The sequence below is a fragment of the Falco cherrug genome, chromosome 6 (genome assembly GCF_023634085.1).
Source record: "Falco cherrug isolate bFalChe1 chromosome 6, bFalChe1.pri, whole genome shotgun sequence".
Classification (NCBI taxonomy): Eukaryota; Metazoa; Chordata; class Aves; order Falconiformes; family Falconidae; genus Falco; species Falco cherrug.
In genome coordinates this window covers 589212-604851 of record NC_073702.1, presented here as the reverse complement: position 1 = coordinate 604851, position 15640 = coordinate 589212, and the positions used below count along the sequence as shown (strand labels likewise).

General features: G+C 56.8%; 1 protein-coding gene across 1 annotated transcript; it reads left to right on the top strand.

Moving 5' to 3' along the window:
• The first annotated feature begins 781 nt into the window (after positions 1 to 781).
• On the top strand, positions 782 to 2765 carry POU3F2 (POU class 3 homeobox 2). The gene has a single exon (XM_005435828.2). It carries the CDS (start codon positions 1028 to 1030, stop codon positions 2327 to 2329), a length of 1302 nt encoding a protein of 433 aa, XP_005435885.2. The 5' UTR covers positions 782 to 1027; the 3' UTR covers positions 2330 to 2765.
• Positions 2766 to 15640: the final 12875 nt, after the last annotated feature.

Below are 15640 nucleotides of genomic sequence, written 5' to 3'. Positions count from 1 at the left end.
CCTAGGCAATCCGGATCCAGTTCCAGGGTCTCCTTCCTTCCTGTCCGGGCCGCAACTTCTCCCCCGCCCCCCACCCACACCCCCCCGCCGCTATCCCTCTCTGTTTTTCTAATTTTTTTTTTCTTTCTCCATCACCCCCGCTCCCTCCCCCCAGATCTTCCGTACCGATGCAGAGCCGCTAGCGCCGCTGAGGCGGACCCGCGGGCACCCCGTCCCCCCAGGACGGGACAAGCAGAACAATGCCGCCGCTGCGGTGCCGAGGTGCGAAGCCCCGACACCCCCGGCGGAGCGGTGCGCTCCGGGCAGCGCCGGCAGGCCGGGGCCGGCAGGCAGGGAGGGGGACGCCCGCTCCCCGCCCCCGGGGGCGCGGCACTCCCCGGCCCCGCCATGGGGCCGGCTGCGGGGCGGCGCTGCGGGCGCTCGGCCGGGCTGAGAAAGTTGGGGTGCACCCCGGGCGGCACGGTCGGGCTCCGCGCAGGGACCCGCGTCGGGGTGCGAGCAACAGGAGCCGGCGGGCGGGCCGGCAGCGGCAGGCGGCTCCCGCCAGCGGCGCGGTGCGGTGCGGTGCGGGCCGGAGCGGTGCGGGCCGCAGCGGAGGCGGCCCGGCGGGGCGGGGCGGGGCCGGCGGCGGAGCGCGCCCCCTCCCCTCCCCTGCCGTCCCCGCCCCTCCCGCCCCGCGCCGCCGCCGCCGCCCCCCGCCCCGCGGCCGCCGCTCCCCCGCGCCCCGTTCCCCCTCGGAGTTGGGTTCCAGAGGGCGGTCGGGGGCGGGGCAGGGGGCGGGGCGCCGCCGCCGGGTCGCGCCAATGGTGGGTGGCGGCGGCGGCGGTCGCCAGGGGCGCCCGCGTCCGTCAGGGCGCGGCCAGCCAATGGTGTGCGGCGGCGGGGCGGGGCGGCCGCGCGTGCCTTCGCTGTGGGCCCCGCCGCGCGGGCCGGGGGGGCGCGGGCGCCGCGCGGCGCCCGAGGCGAAAAAGTAGCTGTCAAATGCGCGGCGCCTTTAACCGGTGCGATCAGTGCGGCTCGGCGAGTCATGGCGACCGCAGCCTCCAACCACTACAGCCTGCTCGCCTCCGGCTCCCCCATGGTGCACGCCGAGCCGCCCGGCGGCATGCAGCCCGGCGGCGGCTACCGCGACGCTGGCGCCCTGGTGCAGGCGGACTACGCGCTGCAGAGCAACGGGCACCCGCTGAGCCACGCTCACCAGTGGATCGCGGCGCTGTCCCACGGCGGCCCCGGCGGCGGCGGCGGCGGCGGCGGCGGGGGAGGCGGCGGCGGCGGCGGCGGCGAGGCGCCCTGGTCGGCGGGCGCGCTGGGCCAGCCCGACATAAAGCCGGCGGTGGTGCAGGCGGGCGGGCGCGGCGACGAGCTGCCACCGCCGCAGCATCCGCCGCCGGGGCGGGCGCCGCACCTGGTGCACCACGGCGGCGGCGGCGGGCACCACGCGGCGGCGGCGGCGGCGGCGGCGGCGGCGTGGCGGGCGGGCGGCGCGGCGCACCTGCCGCCCGGCATGGCCGCGGCCAACGGCGCGCAGGCGGGGCTGCTCTACTCCCAGCCGCCCGGCTTCACCGTCAACGGCATGCTGGGCGCCGCGCAGCCGGCGCTACACCACCACGGCCTGCGCGACGCCCACGAGGAGCCGCCGCCGGGGCCGCCCGGGCCACCGCACCACGGCCCCGAGCACCCGCCGCCGCCCCACGGCCCCCACCCCGGGGCGGCCGGGCCGGCGCCCGCCGCCGCCACCGCGCCCCCCGGGCCGCCGCCGCACCACGACCCGCACTCGGACGAGGACACGCCGACCTCGGACGACCTGGAGCAGTTCGCCAAGCAGTTCAAGCAGCGGCGCATCAAACTGGGATTTACCCAAGCGGACGTGGGGCTGGCGCTGGGCACCCTCTACGGCAACGTCTTCTCGCAGACCACCATCTGCCGCTTCGAGGCCCTGCAGCTCAGCTTCAAGAACATGTGCAAGCTGAAGCCTTTGTTGAACAAGTGGTTGGAGGAGGCGGACTCCTCCTCGGGCAGCCCCACCAGCATAGACAAGATCGCGGCGCAGGGCCGCAAGCGGAAAAAGCGCACCTCCATCGAGGTGAGCGTCAAGGGCGCGCTGGAGAGCCATTTCCTCAAGTGCCCCAAGCCCTCCGCCCAGGAGATCACCTCGCTCGCGGACAGCCTACAGCTGGAGAAGGAGGTGGTGAGAGTGTGGTTTTGTAACAGGAGACAGAAAGAGAAGCGCATGACTCCCCCGGGAGGGACGCTGCCGGGCGCCGAGGACGTGTACGGGGCCAGCAGGGACACGCCGCCGCACCACGGGGTGCAGACCCCCGTGCAGTGAACTCGCGGCGGGGGCGCCCGGCCCCTCCTCCTCCTTCTCCTCCTCCTTCTCGTCCTCCTCCTTCCCCCAACTTTTGATTGTCCTCCTTTTTCTCTTTTTTGTTTTACTTTTTTTTAATTTTCTCCTATCTTTAAAAAAAAAGACAAAAAAACTAAAAACAAAAAAACGCTCAAAAAAAAAAAAGAAAACAAAACAAAAAGCGAGCGAGCGAGAGGGCGAGCGAGCGCGAATCACAGCAGACAGACAGACAAAGCACCTGCACCGGACTGTCCCTTAGACGGTAGCAGGTGCGATGCTGTATTTCGACCTTTCCAGGCGAGTGCCCGTGCACCGGAGTGGAGTGAGTACCGCGCACAGGCAGGCAGGCACCGGCAGGGCAGGCGCAGGGCGAAAGCGGTTCGCACAAAACTCCCTTGCTCGCTGGCGAAAAAATACGGCGCTGCCCGGCCGGGGAGGGGGCGGGAGGAGGGAGGGGGGGGGGGGGGAGCGCAGCCGCCTCGGGTCCCCTCCGCAGCCCCCTCCCGCCACACAAAGGCAGATTGCATTGTGGAATGTCGCTCGGTATTGGCACATGCTGCTGTGTTTATTTTCTGTGGATCCCCTGTAGGAATATACGAAAAAAAAAAAAAAAAAAAAAAAACCAAAACCAAGAGAAAGGAAAAGCTATCCCTTTTGATGTAGACAGTATTTAACCGTACCAATTTGCACTGCAAGAAAATCGAAGTTTACATAAACAAATTGTTTTTTTCTTCTTTTTTTTCCCCCTTCCTTTCCGACCTTAATTTTGCAAATGACTTGCATTTTCCACGGTGAGCGTTAGTCAACCAGTGACCGGTCTACAATATGTTACTGTGTTTCAGCCTTTGCTTTATGTGTATATGTGAACTTTTGTTATAAACAAGTCTTCTTAAATATGTGTAACGCTTATTTTCTCCTTTTACCGTAGCAAAAAAGAATGCATATATCTGTATGTATGTATACATATGCATGCGTGCATAGACGTACATATATACACATATATATAATATCTATATACACATATATATGCACCACCAGCTTCCATTCTCCAGAGACGTGACTCTCGTAATTGCTTAATGTATGCCTTCACGGCAAGAGTCGAGTTCGGAGAACGGAGAATAATGCAAATCGACAAAGTAAACTTCATTTTCGGGCAGTGTGTCCAGGGGCCGAGGCACAGCCAGAGGGGGAGGAAAAAAATATATGCAGCCCTTCCAGACTGTGCCAGTGTGGGCGAGCAAGGCCCAATGTGGGAAAGGTGGAGACGAAACAACACGTTTCCAGAGTTTTCCCGGAGAAAGTGGCACTCCCTTGAGAGGGAGAGGGGATTATTTAGCTTCACCCCCACCCCAGCCCCCTGCCTTTCCCCTCCTCCCCCCGAGGCTCCCCGTGCGTGCCTTTGGCATCCCCGGTCCCACTGCCCGGGCAGCCCGGGAAGATGTCAGCCTCCAAACTTTTTCATTGAGCAGTTTCGCATCAAGGCAAGAGCCAGGGAGAGCCCGAGGAGCTGCTGGGCCCGAGGGGGGGTGGCCGGGTGCTTACACCTGCGTGTAAACACGCTGCCTCCTACTCTCCGCAGAGACCCTGTGCGTTCCTTCTTTGCTTTTACTTTTCGTATATTTTTTTTCCTGTTTGTATCTAGCCCACACACACACGCGTACGTTTTAACTTGGATAGCCTTGTGTCTTTCACTGGGGAATGAAATGAAATGGGGCGAAAAAATATGCCATTTTTCAATGCAGTTTTCCCCCCCTTCGTTAGTAGTTTTAAAGTGCATTTTGTGACATTATCTTGATGGGAAACGGTTAACTTCCCAAAAAAAAAAAAAAAGAGAAAAACCCACGGGGAAAAAAAAAAGCAAAAAATAAGGAAAACAAAAAGCTCTAAAGGGAAGCAGAGGAGCGGGACCTTGGAGCAGCGCATGTATGTGCGTGTGTCTGCGTGCGTGTTTGTGTACTTATGCACACACACAGCTATGCATATACATTAGAAGAACTTTAAACTATGATAGTTATAAATTCATAAAAGGATCGTTTAGTCAGCACAAACGGGTGCTATAGAGACAAAGCATTTTTATAATCTAAAAGTTTACTTAGTTGAGTGTTGGACAATTATGGAGAAAAAACAGTGAAGCATTCTCTCGCAGAACTCTCCTATAAATATTGCATTCAGTAGCTAAGGCTTTAGAGTATGTTTCTCATTGTCTTTTAAAGCGCCTGTGACATTGAGTTTTCTTTCCTTTTTTCTTTCTCTCTCCCTTTCTTTCTTTCTTTCTTTCTCCTTGGTAAGACAGATGATGATTTCTAAACGGCACATGCATTAGCCTTTTTCCTAGTTTTCCAACAATTGTCACAAAGATACGGGCACCAGGCTTTTCTCTTTTTTTTTTTTTTTTTTTTTTTTTTTTTTTTTTTTTTTCCCCATGTATTGAGCTGCTTGTTATTTAAAGTGTTGAGGACTAGCGCCTAGTGAAGTGAATCATATCAGGGCAGATCCAGTGGTAAAGGGAGGAAATGAACTTTCAGACACTTATTAATACGTGCGTAAGGTCAGAAAAGGGAGTCGAGAGAATGTTTGAGAAAAGTCTCAAACTCCAAATAGGTTTACTAAAAAAAAAAAAAGTTACCACGCAAACCTTACCACTATGTATATATGTTTAATATTTGTCCTTTGAAATGCAGAAATAGTTTCAATGTTTTCTTTGTCTATTTTTCTTTTTTTTTTTTTTTTAAATGCTACCCAGGGAAATATTTTCATATCATTTTTAAGTGGCCTGCCTCAATGTATATTTATTTCTTTTAAAGCAAACAGGTTCTGGAAACTGTTTTTCTGTAGCTTTAAATGAGTAGGTGAACAAAATCTATATGGGATGTAATTTTTTTTTTTTGGTTCAGTCTCTTTAAAAATACTTTGTTTTGGTACATTTGGATGTGCTTGTGGGGAAAAATAAAAGCGCAGAGATCCTTATATATTTATGTTAAAGTAATATTTTATTATCTACATAAAACAGAAATGCACAATACCTTCATAGTTTGTTCTAATTATTGAAAAATCTTTATTTTATTTTTAAAGATAGGACAGATTTGCAAAGTTCTTAAGATTTGGAGGGAGAACACCGCAGTACTTATACTGAGTTGAGTTCTGTGTAACAGCACCGCCATTCCTTTATATTTCATGGAATTTTTGGAATAAATTTGATGCCTATACAGAGAGGTTCCACGCTCATAACTTCCAGGGTCTTGCAGGAATTGAGGAGCGGTGTTGGCTGTGTCTCCCCGCGGAGGAGCCCAGCCGTGTGTTCTGGAGCCTTGGTGTGTGTGCGGGTAGGGGTGTCACAGCTCCTCCAGTGAGTTGCGTGTTCTGGCGGGAGGCGCGGGGAGAGGCTCGGCTCTCCTTCTTCCCTTTGAGAATTTAAGGTCTGACTTCTTACAAAAAGAAAAACAAAAAGGCGGGGCTTAGTTATGGGGAGCACTGTTCGAAAGAGGGAGGCAGGACCCGGGGGCCCAGCGGGGCCGCGCACCCCGGGCCGGCCGGGCGCTCCCCGGGCCGGGCCGGGCCCCGCGGCGGCGGCACCCAGCCGGCAGGGCCGGGCCTCCGCGTCAGGCGTCTGCGGCTCCGTGCTCGTAACGACCGGTCGGTTCTACTGGAGGGGTCCCGGCTGGGGACCCGCGCGGCTGGCGCGGCGGCGAGCGGCATCAAACTGAGCAGCGTTCGCACATGCGGCGGTGCGTTCGGGTCCTTTCTGGCTGGCTCGGTTTGCCGAGTGCAATACCCCGCTCTTCTCCCACCCCCACCCCCTTCACGATAGTTTCTGGGCTTATTAGATTTAATCATCTTTTCTAACTCCTAGTCAATATTACACTCATCCTGAACAGATTCAGCTAAATGATCTTATCAATAGTTTCGAAGGGAAGTGACAGAAAGAAGAAGTGTTTTGTGACCGCAGACGTGCTGACGGGTAAAATGTTGAAGCTGGGTATGGATTTGAAAGTCCTTGGTCAATAGCCCGCGGGACTGGCGGCGGAAAGCGAGCAGCCTCTGCCCTCTGCAGGACACTCGGGTGGGCGCCGAGGGAATATTTCGGCTTTGACGACTGGGCCGTGCTACCGGCGAGCGCTCCCGCGCCGGGTGGGCAGGAGGTGACGGGGACGGACGGTGCCGTGCTCGGCGGGGCAGGCCCGACGCGGCGGGGATGACCGCCGGGAGCCGGTGGCGGGGCGGCCCCGCCGCTGCTCGGGGTCGGGCCCCCGCTGTGGGCGCCCGGGGGCTGCTCCTGCGGGGCTGTCCGGCCGGCGAGCAGCTGAGCGGGCGGAGGCGACTTCTCTCGTCCTTCCCGGCTTGTTGCAGGGAGGCCGGCCGGCCGGGGGGTCGTTTCCCCCGTTTCCTTCTATCTTTGTTTTAAGAGAAAGAAGAGGGAGGGGGAAATGGAACCGCCGTCGGATACACCTGCCGGTGGATGTCAGGGTGCGCGGCAGCTCCCAGGGCTCCCCCACCCGCACTGCCAGCAGGGACTCCCGGTCGTAGATCAGATGTCCACAACAAAATCCCCCCTGTTTCCTCGGCTCGCTCCCTCTGATGGAGGCCGAAATTGGCAGGCGGGAGGAGACTGTGTCCCGAAGCCCTCGAGTCATGATTGCCTCCCGCCCGGTACCCAGCTCCGCGGGGAAGAGAGGCGGCGGTCGGCGCCGCTCGCCCCAGGAAGCTCTCGCCGCCGCCCAGCCCCCGGCGGCGGGCGAGGGAGGTCGCGGCTTGGAAAGAGAGAAGCGGGGGAAGGGGAAATAATCCGGCAAAGCCCCAGGTTGCGGAGCAGGCCGGGGTGGTACCTCGCCAGCTGATGCTGTCGGGCTGGGCAACCTGCGAGAGCCCCGACGGGGGCAGAGTCGCCCCCCGGCGCCGCCCCGTCGTCTCTCTCACCCCCTCGGGTTTTGTTGGCGGGAGCTGGGGGTCGTCATCCCCGTCCCCTGCCCCCGTGACCCCCTCCCTCTCCGGTGCCCCGTCTCCCGGGCGCTCTTCTGGCCGGCGCCTCTCTGCGAAGGTCCGGCCGGACGGGCCCGGCTGCCTGAGCCTCCCCAGCCTCCTGTTCCCGGCCTCGACCCTGGCCCCCAGCCTGAGGCCGCCCCCCGGCTCCGGCTGCTCCGCCGGGGAAAACCCGCTCCCCGGCTGCCTGCCCCTGCCCGCCGGGGAGGCCCCAGGTCTCGAAGTTGTCCCAAAGCCCCGTTGTTGGGGGTTTGATGGCTCTTTGTTTCGGTGCCGTCGGTGCAGGGTTTCTCCGGTGTGGAAGGAAAAGGACGGGTGGCCCTCCCTGGGAGGGGAGCCGGCGGCCCCCGGTGGGCAATGGGGCCCGGCGGCGGCGGGGAGAGCAGCCGCCGGCGGGCGGGCGGGGCGCGTCGGGCTTAGTCCGGTTTAAACCTCAGGGCTTAGATAAAGCCGTGGGGAGGGTCGTGCACGCGGGGTGTCCCCCAGCCCGGGCAGCGCCTTGCAGGGCAGGGGGTGGGAGCAAGGGGGAAACTGTCCGCGGCTTCTCGGAGGTGGACAGAGCAGCGGCGGCCTTCTGCTGCCTCAAAAACAGAGGCTGGGCGTTGTGGTCTCTCTTGGAAAACGTGGCTTTCCCGCGTCCTCTGCTCCTACGAGGATTGTCTTTTTATTTTGTGTTTAGGGAGAGACGAGGGCCTGGGCTGCCGCTCCGGCTTTAAGCTCGGGATGGAAAAAGGAAAAAACAATTTTTCAGAGTTGCGCGCGCTAAGTTGATATTTTGTGCTTGGGGCACGGCCGCTTGTCGTCGGGGCTGTAGGAAGATGCTCCGAAGAAGGCGCGTTTCACCCTGGCTCGGCCGGGCGGCCGGGTCACCGGGCAAGACCGGGAGCAGAGGGTACTTCTTCGGGGGAGAACAGTTAGAGCAAAACCAAAGCGTGTTTTAGTAGATACCGTAAAGTAATAAGCAAGAACTCCTTCTCAGACCCGACTTCTCACCAAATTACAAACCAAACAAGTGGGCTTTTCCGCAGGTGAGTCCGAGCCGCAGTCTGTGGATTTGCATGCCGCACCCGGTCCCAGCCCGCAGCCTGACCCACGCTGCAGGTCTCCTCCCTCCTTGCGAAGCCCGTGTAAATACCCCCGAAGCTGGGCCAAGTGTGCCGGGGTCTCACGCAGCACCCCCGGGGCCGGGGAGCCCGCCTGTGCCGGCGCGGAGCCCCTTCCCTTGCACCTCGGCCCTCCCCCGGCCCCGCGGCCGCCGCCGCAAGGCCGGGCCTCCTTGCGGGACTCAGGGCTCGGATCTTGCCTTCCCGTCGGCCGGGCAGGGAGCGGGATGGGGCCCGGGCGGCGGCGAAGGAGCGGCAGGAACTCCTGGCAGGCACTGCCCAGCAGGCGCGGCGGGGTGGTGGGCGCTGCGCCCCTGCCCGGGGGGGCGGGCGGCCGGGAGCGGGGGCGCCGGGCCCCCTCGCCCCGGGGAGGGGGCGCGTTTGGACGGGGTCTGCCCCGCCAGGGGAGCGCCGCCGGGGCGGGGCGGGCGGGCTGCCTCCCCCCGGCCAAGGGCGCCGGCCGTGGGGGCGAGGGGCCGGCCCGGGGCGCGGCTCTCCCGGCGGCTCTTAGCGCCCGCCCGGCCGCGCCGTGCGTCCCCGGGCATGGCCGCGCAGATGTCATTTGTAAGGATGAAAAAGAGAGTAGGCCCGTAGGAAGTTGGCGGCCGATGTTGCTTCCCCTCCTCCTCCTCCTCGCAGGGCGGTAAATCCTGGCAGCTCGTAAAAGTGATGGCGAGACGGCTCTCCCCCTCCTCTTCCCCATCCCGTCCCTTCCCGTCCCGGGAGTTGTAAGAGGCGCTCGTCTAAAAGTTAGGACTTGTTTTTAGCCAGCCTGACTCATTCATTAATTCTCTTTCCCTCCTTGATTCATTCATGTCTACAGTCATTCATTGCCAAGTCCATGGAGGAATCAGCTCCTTGGTCAGTAGGGGAGACGTACAAACAAGGATGATGCTATTTATTTCCCTCTGCCTGTGGATTTCTAAGACGTTCAAGCAGGCACAATCATTAAACTAATTTGTATTTGATTGTTTGGGCGGACGGGGGTGAATTTTATTGCACTAAGCATTCAAGCACGCACGCATCGCTGATTACCAGTATACATTAAATAAAGTTGTTTGTACACATTGTCTTACCACATATAGGCAGTCTTATTATTCTAATTACTCTAATTAGTGTATTGAAATGTTTTCTACTTGATTTGAGGAGACAGTGATTAGTTCTATTACTTCTTTTAACTCTTATTTCATGGAAAACTGTTGATGCATGTTCCAATTACCTTGTTTTTCTCTTTAATATAGCACGGGCCAAAAATATGATAAAATGATACCGTTGGTGGGTAGAAACATTCATCCGTTTTCCCTTTTTAAAAGAACTTCAATTTTTTATAGATCCCACCACCAGACAGACACTTTCTCCACCCCCGCCCCCCCCCCCCCCCCCCCCCCCGGCCCTTCCCAAACCGTTCGCAAGTAATTATTTGTAGCCAAAGCAGCACCTTTCTTCTTTACAATTTCTTCTGCTAGTGCTTTGGTACCTCATGGCTGTAGCATTTAGCCCCCCCCCCCCCCAACACACACGGACTGAGGTATATTTCATGCGAATATATTTCATGTTTTAAATTAAGGTTACTATTAATTGATAAGATCAATTCATCAAACATGTTACTTCGATAGGGACTTGTAATTAAAACCTTAATCCCGTTGGAGACTTAATTTTTCCTTAAACACTTTCTTGAGGGATTCCACCTCCCCCCACTCTCCCCCCCCCTTTCCCTTTTCCGTGGCGGTTGCCGCTGTCAGCACGGCGGAGGCACGACGCGGAGCCCAGAGCCCACCAGAGCAGGGAGGTTATTTCCTTATCAAAATACCCATCTTTCCTATTGAGCCAATAGAGGTTTTGTGTGGAGTTTTGGGATGTGTGTGTTTGCCTTTTGTGTTGATGTGCCGGCCACTTAAACCCAGCCGGTGACAAAGCAGGCGGCGGGGACAGAATCTCGCCTTCCTCTCACGTTACAGCTGGGGAGACTGGCTACCTCTCGGTGATAAAAACACTGCTTTTATTGTTGGTGTCTTCCCTCTCCTCTTTCCTGCTAGTTTGTTAAATAAATACGAAGGGGTGGGGAGGGGAGTGGGAAAAAAAACCCTAACACACAAAAAAAAAAAAAAAAGAAAGAAAAAAAGAAAAGGGAAAAAGAAACGCAAACCGTCCCGTAAATTCTTAGAAGTCCAGGTCTGGAGGGAAATCTACGGAGTTACATGGGCAAATACTGGGGCTAGGCTGCTTATACTTTTAATATTTAAACTGGGATTATAGGGGATCTGAAGACGCCTTCCTAACCTTTGCCAATTGCCTATGCAAGGAGAAATCCCGCAAGATGCACAAAGGGGAGAGACGGCTTCCCGTTGCCTCTGACAAGCGACCCGCCGCTGGTGCGGCTGGGGACCGAGCTCCCCCAGGATCGAGGTGGGGGGCGCGGGGGGGCAGGCGGGGACAGCGGCGGGGCTGGGGTGTGCGCCCCCGCTCCTCCTGCCCGCAGAGCCTCGTCTCGCCCCGCACCGCGGACCAGCCTCAGCGCCCGCAGCCCCTCGGCACAGGGAAGATGCTGTCGGCTCCGACTCCGGCTCCCGTCTCGGCCCCGGCCCCGGTCCCGGTCCCGGTCCCCGTCCTGGCAGGACCGGGGCTGGGGCTGGGGCGGCGCGTGGAGTGCGGGCGCCCCCAAGCGGTCGCCGCCGCCGCCGCCGGGACTCCCCCGGGAAGGGCAGGGGAGCACCCCCCTCCTCGCCGAGGGGTCGCGCTCTCCTCGGGGCTGGGCTCCGGGGCGCCCGGCGGAGGGGTCGCTGGAGGCCGCGGTGCCTCTGTGGGAGGAAGGAAGTCGTGAGCACGCTTGTTGTCCTTCCCCTCGGGTTTTTGGGTGGGCTTTTTTTTTTTTTTTTAATATGGTGTGGTTTGGTTTTGGTTTTGTTTTATTTTAAATATACACACAGCAGCAGCAAAATCCCGCGTTAAACGCGCTGCTTCTCCCGCCGTTTTTCTGGGATTAAAAGAGCCCCAGCAGCGCCCCGGTTCACCCGCCAGCCCCGACGGCCGGGAGCGAGGGTGTGCTCCGCCTCCCCGCGGCGGGCGCAGGGCCGGGGACGCGTCCTGTCCCTCCGACTGGCCGCCCCCCTCCCAGCTCCGCCGCCCCTGTCGCGTCACCAGACGAGCCCATGCCACCCCCCCCGCCGCGCGAGGAGCCCAGCCTGGCGCCCGCAGACCCTCGGCCGCCCCCGCCGCCCGTGCAGAGGACCCCGCGCGCGCCGCCGCCGCTGCCGCCCCGGAGCGGCGGGTCCGACTCCGCGGTCCCAGCCCGCCGCTCCCCCCGTCCCGCTCGGGCAGCGGGGCCGCAGCCGGGGCAGCGGGAGCGGGGCGGGTCCCAGCGGCCCCGCAGGCTGCAGCCCCCACCTCCCCGGGCGCCTCTGCTGGCGCCTTCCACGCACCCGGCTCCCTTCTTCGGGGCGGGGGGGTGCGTGTCTCAGACCCTCCCTTTCACCACACGTCTTCTGCGCCGAAGCCAGATCGTTCCACATGCCAGACCATCACCAAAGGCCTCCAAAGAAACCGACACCCACACCTGAACCCCCTTCTCCTTTAGGTGAAACCCCCACACCCCAGGACCCCCATTTCCTATAATGAACCCCCCATACCCCAGGGAATCGGACATGGCCCTGCTCTCCGGTGGGACCGTGTGGTGCAGGCTGGGTGGCACGCTCGCTTTTCACCCTGTGCCACGGCAGCCCCCCAGTGCCACTACGACACTGTCCCCAAGCCACCTGGCAGCTGCCAAGGCTTCGGCTCCTTATGGGATCCAGACCCCAGCAGGAGCGCTGGCTGGTAAGCCCGTACAGGTTTTTGTCTTGTGTTTATTTTAGTGCTACCGGTTTAGTAACTACTGCTTGCCATGCTGTGTAGGAAGGCGCTGAAAATGTTGAAATATTGTGAATATCAAGAACCCAAGTAACTCAGACATTCTGCTACAGCAGACTTGAGTGCACTGAAAACAGAAGTGACATATCACGATCCCAGAGCCTATTGCTAACTCAACAAGCAAATTCAGCTGAAACAAAACAAAACGCCCAAGAAAGATTACGTTTTAGGAGGAAATAAGCGTTTTGCGCAGAGCTAATCACACTACAGACAGCCATGAGCAGGCATGGGAGAAAATAATGCATTTTTCAGCTGAACACCACTTCTGGACCTGTTCAGGTAACAGAAATAAGATGTCATGCATACGGCTGGGGCTGGAAAGGCAAGCTGTGGCTACCTGGGCCACTATAGACTAAGCCTGTGCCAGCCCTGGCTGTGGAAGCGCCTCTGTTCGCAGCAGGCAGAAAGCCACAACGAAGGTTCAGCCTCTAAAGGGAAAAGCTGGCTTTGTTTCAGGGACCCTTCCTAAACTGGCAGAGAAGTGAGGATTGATTTATTTGCTAATAGGTCTGGGGAGCTGGAGAACATTGACCTTTTGCATACTAATTTTGCTGAACACCCTCAGTGTATAAATCATATCCCAAACTAGACAGTTTTAATTTTGGGTGGAATCTAGGCCCTTAAGTTCAGCAGTTCCTTATTACAATCATGCACATCTGGCCCTTTAAGTTGAGCGAGAAAGAGGATGAAGAGCCCAGCCTGGCCATGTGCCTTGCGGAGCTGCTAAGGGAGGGAGGGGATTCCAAGGACCTGCGGAAGGGCAGCTGGTGCTGCGACCTCTCCAGCCGACCGTTCAGAAATACAGGCCACCGGCAGCAGGGGCTATCCGTGACACCTATCCGTGGGGGTGGGCTAGCCTCCACTGCCTCTTGCTTCCCACGGGCTCTATCTATCCACAAGACTGAAATCGATCTCCCTCTTCCCTGCCTGGCCCAGCGCTGTGACTCCGCGTTCCTGCCTGTGCACAGCAGGGGCTCAGCCCCCAGCGCGGACCATAAAGCAGTGGCTCTGCCTCAGCTGTGCCTCCAGTTCCCCGTGGCCCCAGCCCAAGGCTTCCCACATCCTGGTGCTGCTCTGCTGCCAGCCTCGGACCTGACGCCTACCAAGGTCACATCAGGTTAGCGGCAGGAGGCGCTCAGACCTACTCGTCCTAAACACACGGCTGCAGGCTGTTAACAGGCAGTGGAAAGCCCTGTTGGTTAGATGGCTCAAACATAACTTGAGATTGGATTCAGTAGCGCCCAGAGACCCTGGGCTAAGGAGGGATGCACTGTGGAGTTTGCTGTGACAGCCGCGAGCGCTATAAAACGTGGCAGCCTCATTGAAATGCCACAACCCCAATCTGCTACCCAGTACAGAAGAGCACTCTCTGTGAATACAGCCCATTTTCTTATTTCTGTTAGTCCTCAACAAGAGGATGTGGCCTCCCTGCCTCCCCTGGATGGATCCTGCTGTTCTGTGCGAGTGGGGCCACAACAGGTACCAACTGCCCAGCAGATGGAAAGATGCTCCTGCTGGAGTTCCCTCACTCTTCCAGATTTAAACTCATCACCTGTAGGAGGAGACTTCTGGCAAAAAGTGTTTTTACAAGGAGACAGGTGCTGTTCTGAGGGAAAAAAGATATGCTAGGGGGCAAGGTAGTACACTTTCTTTCTTGCAGAGAGGAGTGTACGTTTTCATTTAGTCTCCTACAGCACTTCAGGAAAAAATCCCTTTATTAATAAAACTGCATTCAACAATTTTAGCTACCTCTAACGTACAGATCTGATGTGTTACCACATTGTGGTAACATTGAAATTATGGTATGATACATGCCACAGATCAACTGCACAGACAAAGATGATCCATCTACTGGTGCTTGGCATTAAACTCCTCCAGTCCAGAGCCACAGCTGGTTATGGCAGCTCTAGCTGCCAGGGTTCAGTTCCTGCCAACTGAAATATGTAAAAACTGCCTGAAGACAGTATATCTAGGAAAATGCAAAAATGTGGGTCATCACCCCACCCCCTCGCAACTGACTGTGCCGTCAGGTGACAGCACCTCATCATTAGCTGGAGATGGTTAATCTCAATCTGTGCCTCCTTTCCGAAGATCTGCCACTTTGAACAGAGAAGGCACAGAGGCAAACGCCTCTGTGCCTTTTGGAGAGCAGCAGAACACCCAAGGATCAATACTTTAACTTGAAAGCTGCTGTTATTCTCTGAAAAGACTGAATTATTTAGAAGTATATATATAAAAAAAAAATCAGAGCGCCATTGTAGGTGTCTAGGTTGGAACTGGTACCCACCATAATTCACTCTTACAAACCCTCTCTCTTAGTCAATTCGCAGATAATGATTTACTCTTGCATAACGTTTAAGTTCTCTGTGAATCTCATTAGTATGAGCTACAGTAAATACTACCTGATCACACACAGATGGGAAGTGAATTACAAATTTAGTAATTCATCCCCAGGTCAATCGGCAGGCACAGCACTGGCAACGACACAGTCCAGGGCACCCACCTGATGGCTCTGTACATACCCACCACATTTTTCCCCTTCCCCAATCACTTAAAAAAGATGAATATCTTATGCTCAACACCATGTAGTGGTTACAGACCTTAAAGAAAAAACGTCTGCTGGAGGAAGGATGCTTTGCAGAAACTTTCATATCTGGTCTATCAGTACATTTTATGGAGAAAAATAAATATAAAAATGCTGAAAACATTATGTCATCACCTTCAGCAAACTCTCCATACTATCATCAGACAATTTTGCACATAACCCCTTTGCAATTACTAAACAGAGGTGACTGCAAAAACAGTACAGATTTCTCTAAATAGAGATACTGCACAGTACATTCTTTAAAGTTCATCTCAAAGCGCACTCATTTTACATATTTTTAAAATGCCCAATTAAGCAGTTTAGCACTCTGACATTTTGCTGCAGTCACTGCAAGGGAACAGCTGCTTCCAGCATCATCATCCCGGGAACAGGTGTTGGAAAGCGACAGCAGACACCAGACCCAACCATCTTCAGCAGTATCTTGCAGCAAGAATGAGAATTGCTTACATCAATCACACTTTCTTAGATGTAATACAACTTTTAATTCCCATTCCAGCTTTCATTAGCTTTGAGCCGCTTTTGATAGTTTTTAGCAACTGTTGAAAGGACTAATTTAGACAAGGTGCTCTTGATTCTTCTATGAGAGGCCTCCTGCACTGAACTAACAGGTGCCCAAATTGTTACCTTTACTATGGATACTGGTACTAGAAGAAATAAACTATGTGGATTGCCGATCACATCTATCACATTCAGCATAGTTTT